Below are 14,787 nucleotides of genomic sequence, written 5' to 3' on the forward strand. Positions count from 1 at the left end.
AGAGCAAGTCATTTTAAACACTTTACACTGGTTATTAATCCGCAGAAATGAAACAAGACACAGAGGAACTGACAAATAAATTTGTGGTGGTGCGGTGAAATTGATCAACTTTGGACAGAAGAGGTTTCTGCAACTCTGACTTCTGCTGCATGTGATTAATTGTGATGATTCACCCGTCACACGAGGGTACCAAAACTCCACATGACAATACGCGACCTGTATATTAATCACGACTCCTGTCCAAAGTCATCATAGCGTGAATATCAACGCTGACTTGAACTGTCTCATTAGTATTCCGAAAGCTTTTTGCCAGCCCGCCGGGCCACGTAACATGCGCCGACAGATATGCATGTTAATTTCATAAGCAATACTTTGCAACGCTTTATGAAGCCCGTGGCATGCGAGGAAATATTACCCCCAGTAAACACACACTTAGCACACATGCCACTCGGAATTTTGTGACAATCTTTTCCGCCGTGGTCATACATGTCCGACGTGATCTAAACAAAACGGATATTTTCGCTTTCTTAATCCATCTGACGCTTGAGATTTCACTCAATTTAGCACCTGTTTTGTACAACAACTGCAGTCCCAAATATAAGACATTAAAAAAAGAGAGTCACAGGTAGTTACACCGTACCGAAGCAGAAAGCCCGAGTGCCATTTCACTGTCTTTCATCATCCACATCAAGGCCCCCGCTTGCAGTGATTTGGTGGGGAAGAGACAAGGACACCTTGCGTCATGAGCACCAAGAACCGGATTACTTGACCATCACTAATTCATAACACCACTTGAACTCCTGGTGGGATTCATTAGCGACGGTGGGGCGTCTCAAGAAAGCCGCAAATCCTTGGCTTCATAATTACGCAGCGATTTTGTGACTTGTAACTTACGCGTACATCCTTAAATGCGAAATCGCTCTCAAATTATGGATGTGGCCTAAATCTGGGTTTCAAATTAAAATGTATCTTTTAAAGCCACGCGTTATTTAAAAATATGTAGTCTGTTTCTTCCCATTAAGGAAGGAGTATTGCATTTATTGGTAGGGGTCCTTATTTGTGCCGTCGCAGTTTTATGACACGAAATTGTATGAATTAATAGAGTGGCCGTGGTTATTTAGTTTGACTTGAAGTCAACTCAGGCCTCTATTAGGAGTCAGATGTGTTTATCTACTCAATTGTAGAAAGACCACCAGGTATTTAGTCTGACAAAGGCTTTTTATAGCGGGAAGAAATGATTCCAGCTGGATTTCATTACGCTATATTTGATCAAATATTGTAGCGTGGAGTTTTATTTACTCAGTTGCAAAGAGTATCAAGCATAGTAGGACTAAGTAGAAAGGAGGCTTTTAATTACAGAAACACAATCTCATAATGGTATTGTATAATACCATATTAAAGGTTGACCAATTCAAGTAGAAGCATTCTATTACCACATTAATATTCTTCCAGTTTTGAAAAGAATATGACAGCATCACGGCTGAGCACACGTACGCAAATGTGTGTTTGGTCCTGAGGTAGCAGTATTATTCATGGTATTACAAGCAGAGTCGCTGTGCGCCCGAGCAAGGCCGAGAGCCTTTTAGACCACAGCGGAATTGAGGTCGCGATACTCTGAACTCGCAATTAGAAGAGGGCCGTTACGTAACACAGGTCGGGGTGTTTTCCAGACTGCTCATGCAAGACATGTGTATGTATGAGGAATCAAGGTTTTTTTTTTTTCTCTCGGTGATGTGTCCCTGTAAGCTATTTCAGGTCCAATGTCTAAGCAAAAGACATATCCACACAAGCACAGCTGTGCCTGTTCTCTGAAATATCAGAGGAGATTTACTGTCACTTTCTATGACAAGGCCTAGAAGAAGTCAGGGAGCCTCAGAGAGCCATTTGTGGTAATAGGAAAACAGCGGCTTTGTGAGAAATAGTCAGTGACAAAGAGGAAGCTTGACAGGTAAAGATTGAGGTCCAACGCTGGAAATAAGGAGCGCTAGGTAAGATGCTCGGGTTGACGAAACAATTTTCACACTCACCGAGCCAGCTTCTGTTCAGGTAAACGGACACGAAGACGGGAGGGACTGTGAAGAAGTCCACCACCGAGTTGACCTCCAGCCAGAACCACAGTTTGTCGTTGGCTGCTATGAACTGCGAGAAAGGAGGGGAAGAAAAAAATGGAAGTCGGAAATTCTAAACACAAACACCTACGTACGTTCACAACAACATGCGGTGGTGACTCCACTCTTGCGTCAGCCTACTTGCTGATTCATGCCCCGTGGTTGGGGGCATAAGTAGCTTACGAGTTGATTTAGTCATTTGTTAGGATGTCAGACTCGCCAGAAGACTTTTCTGGCATGACAGCCATATAAAACAGAGCACATTTCATCTGGTACAGTTGTGCATACAAAAACGGAATTTAATATTGCAGTATTAAAAGGGGGCATGGCTAAGGCAGTGTTTCTTTGACGGACTTTGGAGTTGAAAAAAATAGTGAGTCGAGTGCTGCTTACCCGCAGACCGAAATAAAGGAGGAAGAAGACATTGAAGGCCATATCGATCTGTAACGTGAAGTCTTTGTAGAAGTTCTGGCATGATTCTATAGGGCTGCAAAATAGAAAGAGGTAAAGACATTACTCAAAGGAAACACATGAAGTGATGATTATGCAGCTGAACGTTTTTTTCATATCCGACAGAGAAAGGATGAGTAATACGGGTGGAATCAATATCACAATATTAAAAACATGATTTAAATGTGTATGTGGTGTTCAGACCACCTTGTGAGGAATTCTAATATGCGTACAAAAAGAAGAGAAATTCCGCCTGTCATCCACTCGTAATATATCTTATACTGCATTTTTGGATATCACAAATATCCGACACAAGATATTCCCCGATATGACAGATGTTCCACTTGGCAGAATCTCCTGCATCCTCGCCTGTCAAAGAGGCGGCGGCCACTAACCGGATGTATCTTTTCCAACCCTGTCATAATATCCATCCTCACATTTACTCGATGGTGATAAACCATTAGTGAGACGGCACAAAAAGCAATCACAGGCAGTAACCAAAGCCATTCATCACTTGGATGTGCGCCGAGGAAACAAGAATATCATGAATATGCATTACTAGATGCAACCTATAGGAATCTATTGAATTAATTTTTTTTCCAGAATCATTTATTTTACTAGACTATTCATAGATCCCAGTGGGAGGAGCTAAGTGAGCTCAAGGGTTGAGTTGACAACGATCTCTGGAAGTGAATGAATGAGGCTTCATTTTTATCATCCATAAAATCGGATGAATGAGTCAAGACGCGCCAAAGAGGACTTATTGCTCCGAGATAATGATCCAACTTTTAATTCACACTGCCCATCTCAGGCGTATCCTTAGGACTGTGCTGCTCTTTAAGATGATGTAAAAGCCTCGCTCGTGTCCAAAGACATTAGAAGCACTGGCGGCTATTGTTAAAAATAAACGCTTTGATTTGGTTGAAAGGCAATTTCCTCGTGAAGTGCAATCAGATTTCGGTTGGAGGTTAATTTGAATCTGTCCCCAGAAAGGAATTCACGTCAATGTTCTAAATTTTCAATTAGAGTCATGCGTCAACCCAACAGATTTCCTCTTCTGTCCTATTATAAGAATAGCTTTCTTACAAGACTGAGCATGCACACATACACACAGATGGTGCACAGTGAAGACACCGTTTGGAGTGGTCACCGTAGCGTCTAGCGAGCGTCTCCCCCCCCAACCCCCCTGGGGCTCCGCTCTGGCCTAATTCTGACTAACTGCTCATCTCGAGTCATATGACCCAAAGTGTTCTCGATAACCCCGGCGAGTGCACGGCGGCACGCAGCACGGGCTTCGCTGGTTAGTCAGCTTGAGTCTGTATCATCAGGAGAAATCACGTAAAAAATTCGGAATGCTTTGATTAGGTCATTATAAGAAGTCAAATGACATAAGTAGACAGACGAAGAAGAAAAAAAGAGACACAAAACAAACTGGAGGGCAGTTTGCAAGTGCTGCTAAAGAGGTTTCACCCATTGTTAGTAGCACTTGTAATCATTAGGGTCAAAGGTCAGCTGGAGCCTATCCCATATATTAAAAGTCAAAGTTTGGAAGCCATCAAAAAAGAGCTTTTGGAGGAGAATTTCTGACAATTTGATGCTCAATGGTGAAAGCCAATCTTCACCATAATGTTCCGCCCACACGCTATGACAAAAAAAATCACATCCATCTGTTAAGTATAGCTCTGCACTGAAGAAGGGGAAAAAAAAAAAAAGAACGACAATGAAATCGTATCATTTTTTGGGCTCACGACTCAACAAGTAGATTCTAGCCTAGTCGTCATGGTAACAAAAGCCGTACTCTCTTGGCCTAGCAGTACAGGTGGTAAAATAAAAATCTATTAAATGGAAATGAAAGGAGGAGTTTCATGCCTGCAGCTACCAAAGCAACTTGGAGCATTGCAATAAACGCCTCTGAGACAATTGTAGAAAAATGAATGGAGAAGAATCATTGCACCGGATTTCGTCATCTCATCCCGCGTCACTGTTTCCAACGAGAAACCAATGTAAGCAAGACAAAATCCCAATTGCTGCATTAGGTGTGTGTGTCACTTCACACCACACAATCTCATGGGATTTCTAGCCACGAGCTGCCAGCGTCCCGCGGAAAATAGACCAAGGCCCAACGCGACTCTTATTACTCCTTTAAGCCCTGGCACAGCCTGAGGTTCAAGCGTGGCGATGGCAAAGGGAGAGACATGCTGAAAGAAAAGCAGAAAGATGTGACAGAGCGACAGTCAGACGTGTGTGTGCGAATGCCAGTGTATCCTCTTAGGCTCCATGGAAATAAATGGGTCCAAATCCCGGGGACTCCAACGCTTCTATAAAAAGCTCTCGTATTCATCCGCTGTTTATATTTATGAATGCCTCTGAAAAGAAAAATCAGTTTAAAAAAAACACGTTGCTCTCATTCTACACACATTTGCATAACGCCATACAGAACACAGACTGCCCGAGGTGGGAACGCCACGGAGCACATTTGCCTATTTCGGGACTGAAAACGTTTGGTCGCATTAACCTCCTCGGACCGAAAACAACACATTGGCACATACGTAAATCCTCATTTGCTCACAAGGGCAAGGCTGATTGTGACGCTTTTAAAAATAGCCCAAAATACCTCGGGTGAGACAGTAGGCCTTTGTTTGCCCTATCGCGACCTTGACAAGCCGCAGGAGCAACGGTGAGGGATTTTGCCGCCTATATCATAACGCATCATCACTAATGAATGTTTTGATTCCACGCCCGCCAGCGCCCACGTTGAAAGTGATTTGGACCTAATCAGTTCATGTCTGCCTCGAAAGAGTCTCTTCTAAGCGACTTAGCGGGGGGGACATCTGGTTAGCCAGGTTAGTATTTAAATAATTCACTTAGGTCAAGGTAAAAATAGCACCAACAAGGGCGATGGATGAGTGCATTGACAACTCAAAAGAGGCTAAAAAAAGAATGTTAAAGACTAGACAGATTTATTCATAGGAATAAGTTGTAAGGAAAGTGAAAATAGAATCATCAGTCAATTCTGCAAGGTAAAAAGGCAGCGATCATCCTTTTTCAACGATCCGTTATATATGATTGTGTACAAAAATGAGAAAAAGGATATTGATATTTACTTTAGGTAATGAAAATGAAAAGCTCAGTGTGTTAGCTTGTGTCCCTTAAGACAAAATAATATATTTTCATCTTAACAGCATTATTGGATTTCTTTAGTTTCTTTTTGTATTTTTTGTCCCCTCACAATAATAAAAACGAATATCACTGTGACCCTACTATTTTTTGCATGGACAGAGAGATAATAAAAATAAGAATGGTTTAACAATATTCCATATATTACTGCATACATTAATTTCATTAAAAAAAAAATCCATCCTCGCGTTATCTGAAAAATACAGTAAAAAAAGCAGAGTCTGTTTTAAAGAGTAGCTCATGCCGTGTTCACCCTTTGTACTAAAAATAGCTCATCCCTCTGCATTGTGGGATACCGGGCCTCCTCCACATCACCATGGTGACTTTGATTTCCCCCCAAATATAAATAAAAAAAACCTGTCCGGGCCACTGAGCGTGCGATTGCTGACTGAGTGGACTAATTAGCGACACAGACATTCCTATCATTGGATTTTTAATTAGCGTTTTCATGCAACCCATTTGCATTGAGCAGATAGTGGAAAACACAAATCTCATTAGAAAACCATTTTGGGGGAACCATGTTGTGCTAGCGCCGGGGTGCATAAGCTTACACACAGAAATCCTTAATGAAGCTTCAAATTTGCTTCATGAACCGTTTTTTGACACGGCACTATATTGGGTGAAAGTTCACCGACTTGCCATTTCTTAAAGCCTCTCGAGTTACAATTGGTCCATGAAGCAAATTTGAAGGTTCATTTTTTTATGATCAAGGTTTTTATGAATTGAAATGTGGGGAATGGTGTCAGCTACTAACAGAGTCCTCTAATAATTACACGGTCTTCTCCGGCCCAAATGTCGGCTCTGGTATTCCATCCTGACCTCACTGCCAGGTACCATCAGCACCAAGGAGGTCCGTCTCACCTCAGCCAGATTTCTCAGTTTACTCCATTAATTAGTCATTTGAAGTCGCTTCTGTTTCCGTGTTGGCATTGCTAATGATAGAGTTACAGGTGCGGCTTTATGTGGCCTCGGACAGCGTCTCGGTCTGTTTTTGTTCCATCAGCTTATCAAGAGCGAGGAGCGGAATACAGAAATGGAGCGGGGACATCCCTTTAAGAGCAGCCAGCGGTGACTTTGCCCTACATTTGTTTGATGAGCACACCCAAGAGGAAAATGAAGGCAGAGGGATGAACCAAGGTGTCCAAGCTGTTGGTTATGTTGGAGGACAAACTATATTCTGCTGCTGACAACGCCATCATACAGCATAAGTGTGTGTGTGTGTGTGTCAGAGAAAGGCTGAATTCAAACATGCCATGGGCACAGATTGGAGGTAAACAAGCTCTCTGCAACCACAAACAGATGGGCGCTCATTCTCCAAGCTTACTGAGGCTTCATTCATAAACAGGCCTCTCAACAACAGCATGTCTGCTAAGTTAATGACTACTATGCAAGCTCATTTGTGACAACAAACAATTAAGCCTTTTAAAACAAAGTCCGTACCGGCCGGCTTTGTAATCTATTTACGGTTTGAACTACTAATATAGACACCGATGAATATTCCAGTGGGGATGTGATTTATTTTTTTCTGTGCATGCTGCAGGTCTCTCTTCCTATCCCCTGCGACTATCCAGGCTTTATTCTCTAAAAAAAAAAAACCCTTCAAACAAATCCATTAAAATTTTGTGTATTCAACTCCCGCATAAATCACTAACGTAACAATGTTTTCTTTACCACAGTGCCATCTGCTGGATCTGATCGGGCACTGCCCTACTTTTGATTAATCAAAAAGTATTGCTCTGTGTCCTATGGCCTGTTGGCCACATAAAACCGTGTTGGCTTTATATGAGGGCCATGATTACTGTTAAGGAAGGGAAAGGTGAGGAGCCCCGCGGTGACCGTAACACACGGCGGTCAATATTTCGAAACGTAATTGCAATCATTAAAAAGTGTAAGGTACAAGTCTGCATCATTGATTTTTTTTTTCTTCTGCTCTTGTTCATTTGCAACAAAGGAAAATGAGGTGGTTTATTTTTAGACGGTGTATGGGAGTGAGTTAATTGAATTATGCCTGTGGTGTAATGCTCCCGCTGCCGCTTCGTCTTCTTCACACTTGCACGCACATGAAATGCCTCACACCAGGTAATAATAAGTCAATAAGTGGATCTTTGCGGATCACGGCGAGAACACACGAAAAGCTGAAAAATGAATGAAATGCTGCAGGATCGGTGCGACAGCTCGTGTGGAGATGACAAGTCCGAGTGATAATGGAGAGCCATTTGCGCCTTCCTTGACTGATGCATTTTTCGTGAGTTTGATGTCGGCAGCGTGGGCCGCCTTCGGCCAGCTGATACAAATCGAATAGAACAGAATACAGCACGTCCTTATCGAGAGACTCTTGAGTTCCAGTCAAAAATGTAACGTAGAAAATTACACAAGCGCCGACGTGTTTCCGATATAAAACACCCTCAGAGTTTGTGGAAACTGCTCTGGTTTGATAAGAAGTCCCCCAGTGTGCAAGCCTGAGTTAATCACAATGCCAAGCATAGAAGGGAGGGGGAGGGGGAGGGGGGTCAATATGGACTGCTGCAAGACGGATTAGGCAATGCCTCTGATGTAGGGAAGCAACACATGTACTGTCCAATGAATGTACAACCGCCAACCACACTATTCTGTCATCCAAGTGAAAGATGTTTGGAATTCATCAGTGGGCTTGTTTAGTGGACCGCAACGAAAATGTTTATGTCATCGTGTCAGACGAGCACATCTAGTGTGCACACAACCAACGTCTCCGTTTGATTGCTACTTCGATTCACGTTAGCAAATGTCATTTCACACAATCTAGAATTTGACCATTTGAAAGTGAATATGTATCAGCAAAACTAGCTCAAAAGATTGTGCAAGATTTATCAAGCATATTCAATTGGCTGTCATTTTCACGTTCAACTTTTACCTTCAACCGAAAAATTGGAACCTCAAAGGAATTCAAACCTTTTTTTTTTTCTTTGGAAAAAACTACTTTTGGGAGTGGATATTGCTGCAGTGGTTGTCGGAGTGCTGGCAGGCCCGCAATGTGACGCTGGATGACTGCCAACTAGGGAGATGCACAAACTGGCAACACACGCCCTTCTCACTTATTCACACACACACAACTAAACACACACAGAGTATCTCCCTGTCTCTGTTGCCATGGAAACTGACATGCCTTCCATTGACAAGATCCGGCACGTGCGCGCGCACGTGTACCTCCGTGTAAATACGAGCATTTGCATTTGAGCGACTCGGCACATGATTCATCGGCAATGTCAACACACGTCACGTTTATTTTGGAATATCATTGGAAACATCTCCAAGGAAATTTGAGGTACTTACTCTGAGGAGTCTATAAAGTATATTCCAAGGGCCCCGATGCTGAGTGCAAATACTAACACCACCTGAGGAGACAGAAGAAAAGAGCAAATGATTTATATGCGGTGCCAGTCGACATCAGACAGTTATATTCAGACCCTGTTGACGCCACGCGTCGTCTTGTCATGTTGGCCTTGCACACTGCTAAACGTCTTAACAAAGTCATCTCTAAATATTGAATGCTGGCTTTCATGCAGTATGTCGGACGCCACCGGGGTCCTGCCAGGCCACATGGCACACATAAAACATGACACACTATCATTAGGAGTGCTAAGGGGAAATGCTTTGAGTTGATATCAAGTGTTGAAGTCTAACTATTATTGCACTGCTGGATTAAATGGATGATATTGCAGATATCAATAATGGTAAAAGTAAGGCCTTGAGAAACCAAATTAGTACTCCCATCATGGCCACAATATCATCTTGCCGACGGCTGGTCGTGACGCACAATAGTCTCCTTTTCAGCCCATTCAACAATAGCAGCACACTGTGCCACCAAACTGTGCCATTTATTATTGATGATGAAGCTTGATTACTTTCATGCAATGGACCTTTAGATTGATCTGACGCATTGTGCTGGAGGTATTAAGCACTTGGCTTGCATTTTTAATGGATTTCAGTCGCTTGAATGCAGCACGATGGGCCATGCTGGGCATCAGTATTGCACGGGGGCAGAATGACCCTGTCATGTAACACATCGTTGATTTTGCACACACACAAGGGAGACGGGGAGGCTCAAGACGAAAAAATGAGAAAAAGGTGATTAGGAAGCTAGTGGGTGGCAAGAAATGCTGTTGTGTCATCCGTATAAAAAGCAAATGTCGCTCGGGAATAAAAACTAAATGTCAAGATGTCCATCTGTCACACCTCTGCTAATAATGAGCTAAACAATAAATAAATAACCACATGAACAACTATTGCACTAATGAAAATTATATATAAAAAATAGGAAATTACAGAAATAAAAAAAAAAAATACATGTGCAGTATGCTGTAAATAAATACCAATACCTGGTATGAGTATCGGGCCAATTTCAAGGTATCGGCACACACTGATACCTATCCACTTCCTTGTTTTGGCTTTTATGTCTGATGTAATAAAATGGTTTAACCATCCAGGGATGTAATGTTTCTCCTTCACTCGCTTTCATTTGAGCCGCATCATCTTGCATGCTACACTTACTGCTGCGCCCTTGAATTTAGGCCACCGTGTGAGTATAAAGGTCACGTTGGTTTGAGGAAGGGAGCGACCCGAGATGAAGGAACAATCGGCGCTCGCCATTGCGGCCGCTTGCTAAAAAGGCAGCGAGGAGCCGAGGAGATAAAGCGCGTCATCATCTTAAAGTGACCTAGTTATTCAGCTGTGAACAGCCCATCTCACCATCCCCCATCCGTCCCTACATCGCACATTCACTATGTTGTGCAAGCACCGCTGCAAAAGGGGAAACCTAAAAAGGCAGCGGGGGCATCCCCCTTACAGATTTAAAAAAATAAAACGATGAGCTAAATCTGTCAGATGTTTTTTCCGAGGTGCCATTTAGCAAATGTTCCTACCGGACCGGACACGTCGAGAATGTTGTGTCTGTGTGGGTTTCCGGTTCTGCCATTGCAAGCTAACGCGCTCAAGGGGCAGCTCTCATATGACAACAGCAGAATTGCGTATATATTAAACACACATGAGAGGATAAAGCTCTCACTTGATTTGGAAGTGGCCAGGATTAAGTCACAAAGCTGAGCTTAGATGTAACACTCATTTTGTTTTTTTAGTATAACCGTTGAACAATTAAAAATAATCATTTCATAACATCGAAGGTGGAAGTTATTAGTAAGCCAATATTTGTTCATAATCCATGCTGATTTTCGGCAAGTACAGCCTGTTGATTTGTGCTCTCATTAAATTGTCAATGTTTGCGCCGCTTCCGTGTTCTGTGTGTTTTTCCTTTGCAGAACAAATCCAACGACATAATTGTGCTGTCGGAAGCACAATGGACACAATCGCACGTTGATGCACGCACACACACACACAAACAAGGTCAGTGACAAGAATCATACAGCACAAGGAATGAAACCTCCATTATATGTTGGCGTACTTCAGCACACACACGTTGGCATGGAATGGCAGGAAGCCGCACAAACACACACACAAAAGGTGAACCAAATGACCTGACAACATTGTTGGGAAGAGCACACTTTGTATTCTGCTCACACACGGGCATAACTCAGACCTCCAGCTGCCATGCAACACGTGAAGCACAATACCAATTGCGGTTGTTGGTTTTAACAAATACTTCCCGTTCCGTCTTTCTTTGGGAAAGTGTACGTAATCCTTTTGAAATCAAACGCTTCGGATTTTGTGTCTCTGACTACAAAAGCTCCGCTTAATTTTGTAATTCTCCTGCAAGAAAAACATTTTAATGAGCCATAACTGTCAAGCAAAGAGGGACCAATTATACAGCAACACCCACCACAACTAACTAATGAGAGGAGCAAACAACAAGGTGCAGTAAACAATGGCAAGACTGCGAGTGTTTTAGTCTCACAGGGTTGGGGACCCAAATGTAGGGAAGCATGGCAGAAGTGCTTGTGAAAAGTAAAGAAAAAAACAAACAAACAAAAAAAAACAAGGCACGTTGGAACCATAATCATTACAAAAAAAAGACATATACATGCAAATAGGTACAAGAAGACACATACCATAAAGTATAAATCTTTCTACTGCACCCTTACCTTCCATGCACAACGGTAAAATAAATCACAATCTATCACTCATGTTACATTTGAGACATCAAACAGGACATTACGATCCAAGCCCGACAGCAATGCCATCACATAAAGCGACCATTATAGTCGGACCCCTGCAATTTGCTCCCTTTAACCCCCGGTGGCCTCGATGAGACCGACGCCAAGTTATTGTTGTACCACGGCAACAGTCGCCGTGCCGTGATTGATGGGCGGGGTGGCGCGGCGGCCCGGTGAAGAGGGAAGCCACTCAGGTTTGACAAGATGACAGCTTCTAAAATGAGCATCTGTCAGCCAGAGATGGGCAGAGGGGGGCTTGAGAGGAGTGTGGAGGCAGCAGACAGCCAGGACAAGCTCTCCTCTAAAACTGACTCCATCAGCATCATTTATTCATATTGAAGCTGTGTCTGCTGGCTGAGCTGTGACACTGCAAGATTGACATTCATTTACTAGACAAAACACCGTCTCTAAAAATGATGTAATCCCTGAGAAAAATCCTCGGTTACCAATTGAATGATTTTGCATCACTCACTCAAAATGTTTTTGCTGTACTTGACCTGTCCCTGAATAGCAGTGGTGTTCTGCCCTGGGGGGGACAAGATCCAGATCTTGTGTCAGCAACTTTGTCACAGCTCCTGGCTTGAAATTCACCTTCGGCATTGGGATGACTCCGCACAGGAAGGTTGGTGTGTTCGGAAACGCTAGAATGTCCACGTGGCACATTTTGTGTGAAATGATCCGATTATCGCTATCAGCAGACGCACCGATTGTGGGAAGAGCCGGACAACCAATGAGCAACTGGCATTCATTCGTGGTCTTTCTTCTTGAGTGCTATAAATGTCTTGAGAAAAAAGGAAAAAGAAATATAATTCGGGATGAACTTTGGGTCAGAATTCTAAGATTGGAAAAAGCCGTATTAGAAAAGGTCGAGCGCACTACCATTTGAACATTTCCCTTCTCCCAGGCATCAATTGTGTGGTCATGACCTTGAAAGTGATTCGAAGACGCCAAAATGACAAAAAAAAGAATTGAAGCCAGGCCACGAGAGGCGACAGGAGATAAAAAGTCAGTAGGAGATGGAGGGATGAGGGAATATTCCTGAGACACCCCCAGTGGGATGTGACGAGCATCGAGAGGTAGCAGAAAATGGCTCGTGGCAGCGACAGAATGAGAGCAGCTGACGAGAAAGATGGCTGGAGAATATTAGAACATGTCCTCTAAGGCACAGCCAGATCTTAAATGCCACAGCGTGTGCACACACGCACGCACGCTCTCTTTGCGTGTTTATTTCATGTCTACGCTTCCACCTTGTGTGAGCGTTGTGGGACGGAAAGGGAGGAGGACCCCTACCGCGATTATACCAGCGCCCAGAAGATGAGAGGATGCATGTGACCAGCCGGCAAAGAGCTGGCTGCTGCCTCGACATGAAGCTGATATGATGCCATTACGTAGATGCACTGTGGCTGCGGGCTTCTATTATTTCCAGTCAAAGTGTTCAGCCGTGACAGCCGGGCCAGCTCAGTAAGATAGACTTAACGGCGGTTCAAGGGATAGATCCGATCAACAATGCGGGACTTGCGACTGGGAACAACAAGAGCAGCGACATTTCTTAAAGTTTTCCGAAATTCGGTATTAAGAATTTGGCTTAAACTTTTCATTATTTTTTTATGGCCATGTAAAGTCAACGGGTTTTATTCTGCGGATGCGATAGCAATCACATGTTTCAATTTTTGAGTTCCTCATGACCATCATTTTGATAATCAATTCATCTGTCAGTTATATTTTTTCGATTATTCGATTAATCGGATTTGAAAAAACTCCCACCGGATCGCATGTGTAGTATCACAGAATATCTTCTATTAAGTGAAAACGGCACACAGATCTTCCCATGAGGTTCCCAAATGTATTTCTTCCATTTTTAAACAATAAAAATCGTAAATGTTCAGTTTTGCCGTTACAATATGAATAGTTGAATGTCAAGAAAAAAAATACTGCTATTATTATTTTTAGATAGATGTTTTTGTTTTTTCATTATATTTTTATTCTAAGTAATCCATTTTGAAAAATACTTGGACTATAAACTAGGGTACTTTTAAAAGCATGTAATTAGTCAAATAAATGTGTGTATCACATCTGTTTCAGTTAAATCAGATGTTTTTGTTGCCAAACATAAACAGGAAGAGAACAAACCTTGATGTTGGCCAATATATGTAAAATTTATCATTCTACAAATAACTGGCCTTCGAAATCGCCCATATATCTTTCTTGAATCCATTCAATAATTCATTGTTGGAATAAAAGCGCAGCGAGCTTGGCATTTACACAAAAAGCACCGCCTCTCATCCCATTAGCAGTCGACTTGCGCTCAGAAAAGTAAAGCAGGAGGAAGTTTGGTGCGATTGTTTAGTGCTGCTTTTTCGTCTCCATCTGTTGGCTTGCTCATAATGCATTCAGGTCAGTCTGCAATTGTCAGAGCGACATTCCTGCCCCGCTCTCCTATTATGTCGCTTTAATCATGCCATAAATCACGCTGCCATACTTAATGATGTCAAATTTTTATCACAGCCTCGCCATTTATACTACAATGCAATTACCTCGGCCGATGCATATTGCAAAATCCGCCGGTGCCTCTAAAAGTGCAGCCACGTTGGATTAGAAGCATCATTTCTTTCTTTGAGCATTCCACACAACCTTCCCTATCTCCGCCCTCCGCCGAGGGAGGCTACCTTTCATCTCAGAGGAGAAGCGGCAGTGACACTATCTTTATCTAATTAAATCGAGGCTTCGTTTAATTTCCTGAAGGTTAATGAGAAGTTTATCATCCGCGTCAAGGCCCACTTTTACTCGGTACCGTCATGTAGCGCTTCCCGATACGCGCCGCTTCTCCTAGCAGCAAGGTTAAACCTGAGACTAGAATCTGCAAAGGCGGCAAGGTGATTAGTATTCTCCGCTTGTTGAGCGGGTACGAG

General features: G+C 42.8%; 1 protein-coding gene across 33 annotated transcripts in view; it reads right to left on the bottom strand.

Moving 5' to 3' along the window:
* kcnma1a (potassium large conductance calcium-activated channel, subfamily M, alpha member 1a) overlaps nucleotides 1-14,787 on the bottom strand; it is a 98,989-nt gene that overhangs the window by 48,400 nt on the left and 35,802 nt on the right. For all 33 annotated transcript variants that reach the window (XM_049736961.2, XM_049736965.2, XM_049736967.2 and 30 more), the window contains exons 3-5: nucleotides 9,045-9,106; nucleotides 2,502-2,595; nucleotides 2,028-2,139 (exon numbers count right to left, since the gene is read on the bottom strand). In XM_049736961.2, the coding sequence (XP_049592918.1) occupies nucleotides 2,028-2,139; nucleotides 2,502-2,595; nucleotides 9,045-9,106 (268 nt within the window). The remainder of the gene's footprint in view (nucleotides 1-2,027; nucleotides 2,140-2,501; nucleotides 2,596-9,044; nucleotides 9,107-14,787) is intronic.

This window comes from Syngnathus scovelli, chromosome 12 (assembly GCF_024217435.2).
Source record: "Syngnathus scovelli strain Florida chromosome 12, RoL_Ssco_1.2, whole genome shotgun sequence".
NCBI classification, from domain to species: Eukaryota; Metazoa; Chordata; class Actinopteri; order Syngnathiformes; family Syngnathidae; genus Syngnathus; species Syngnathus scovelli.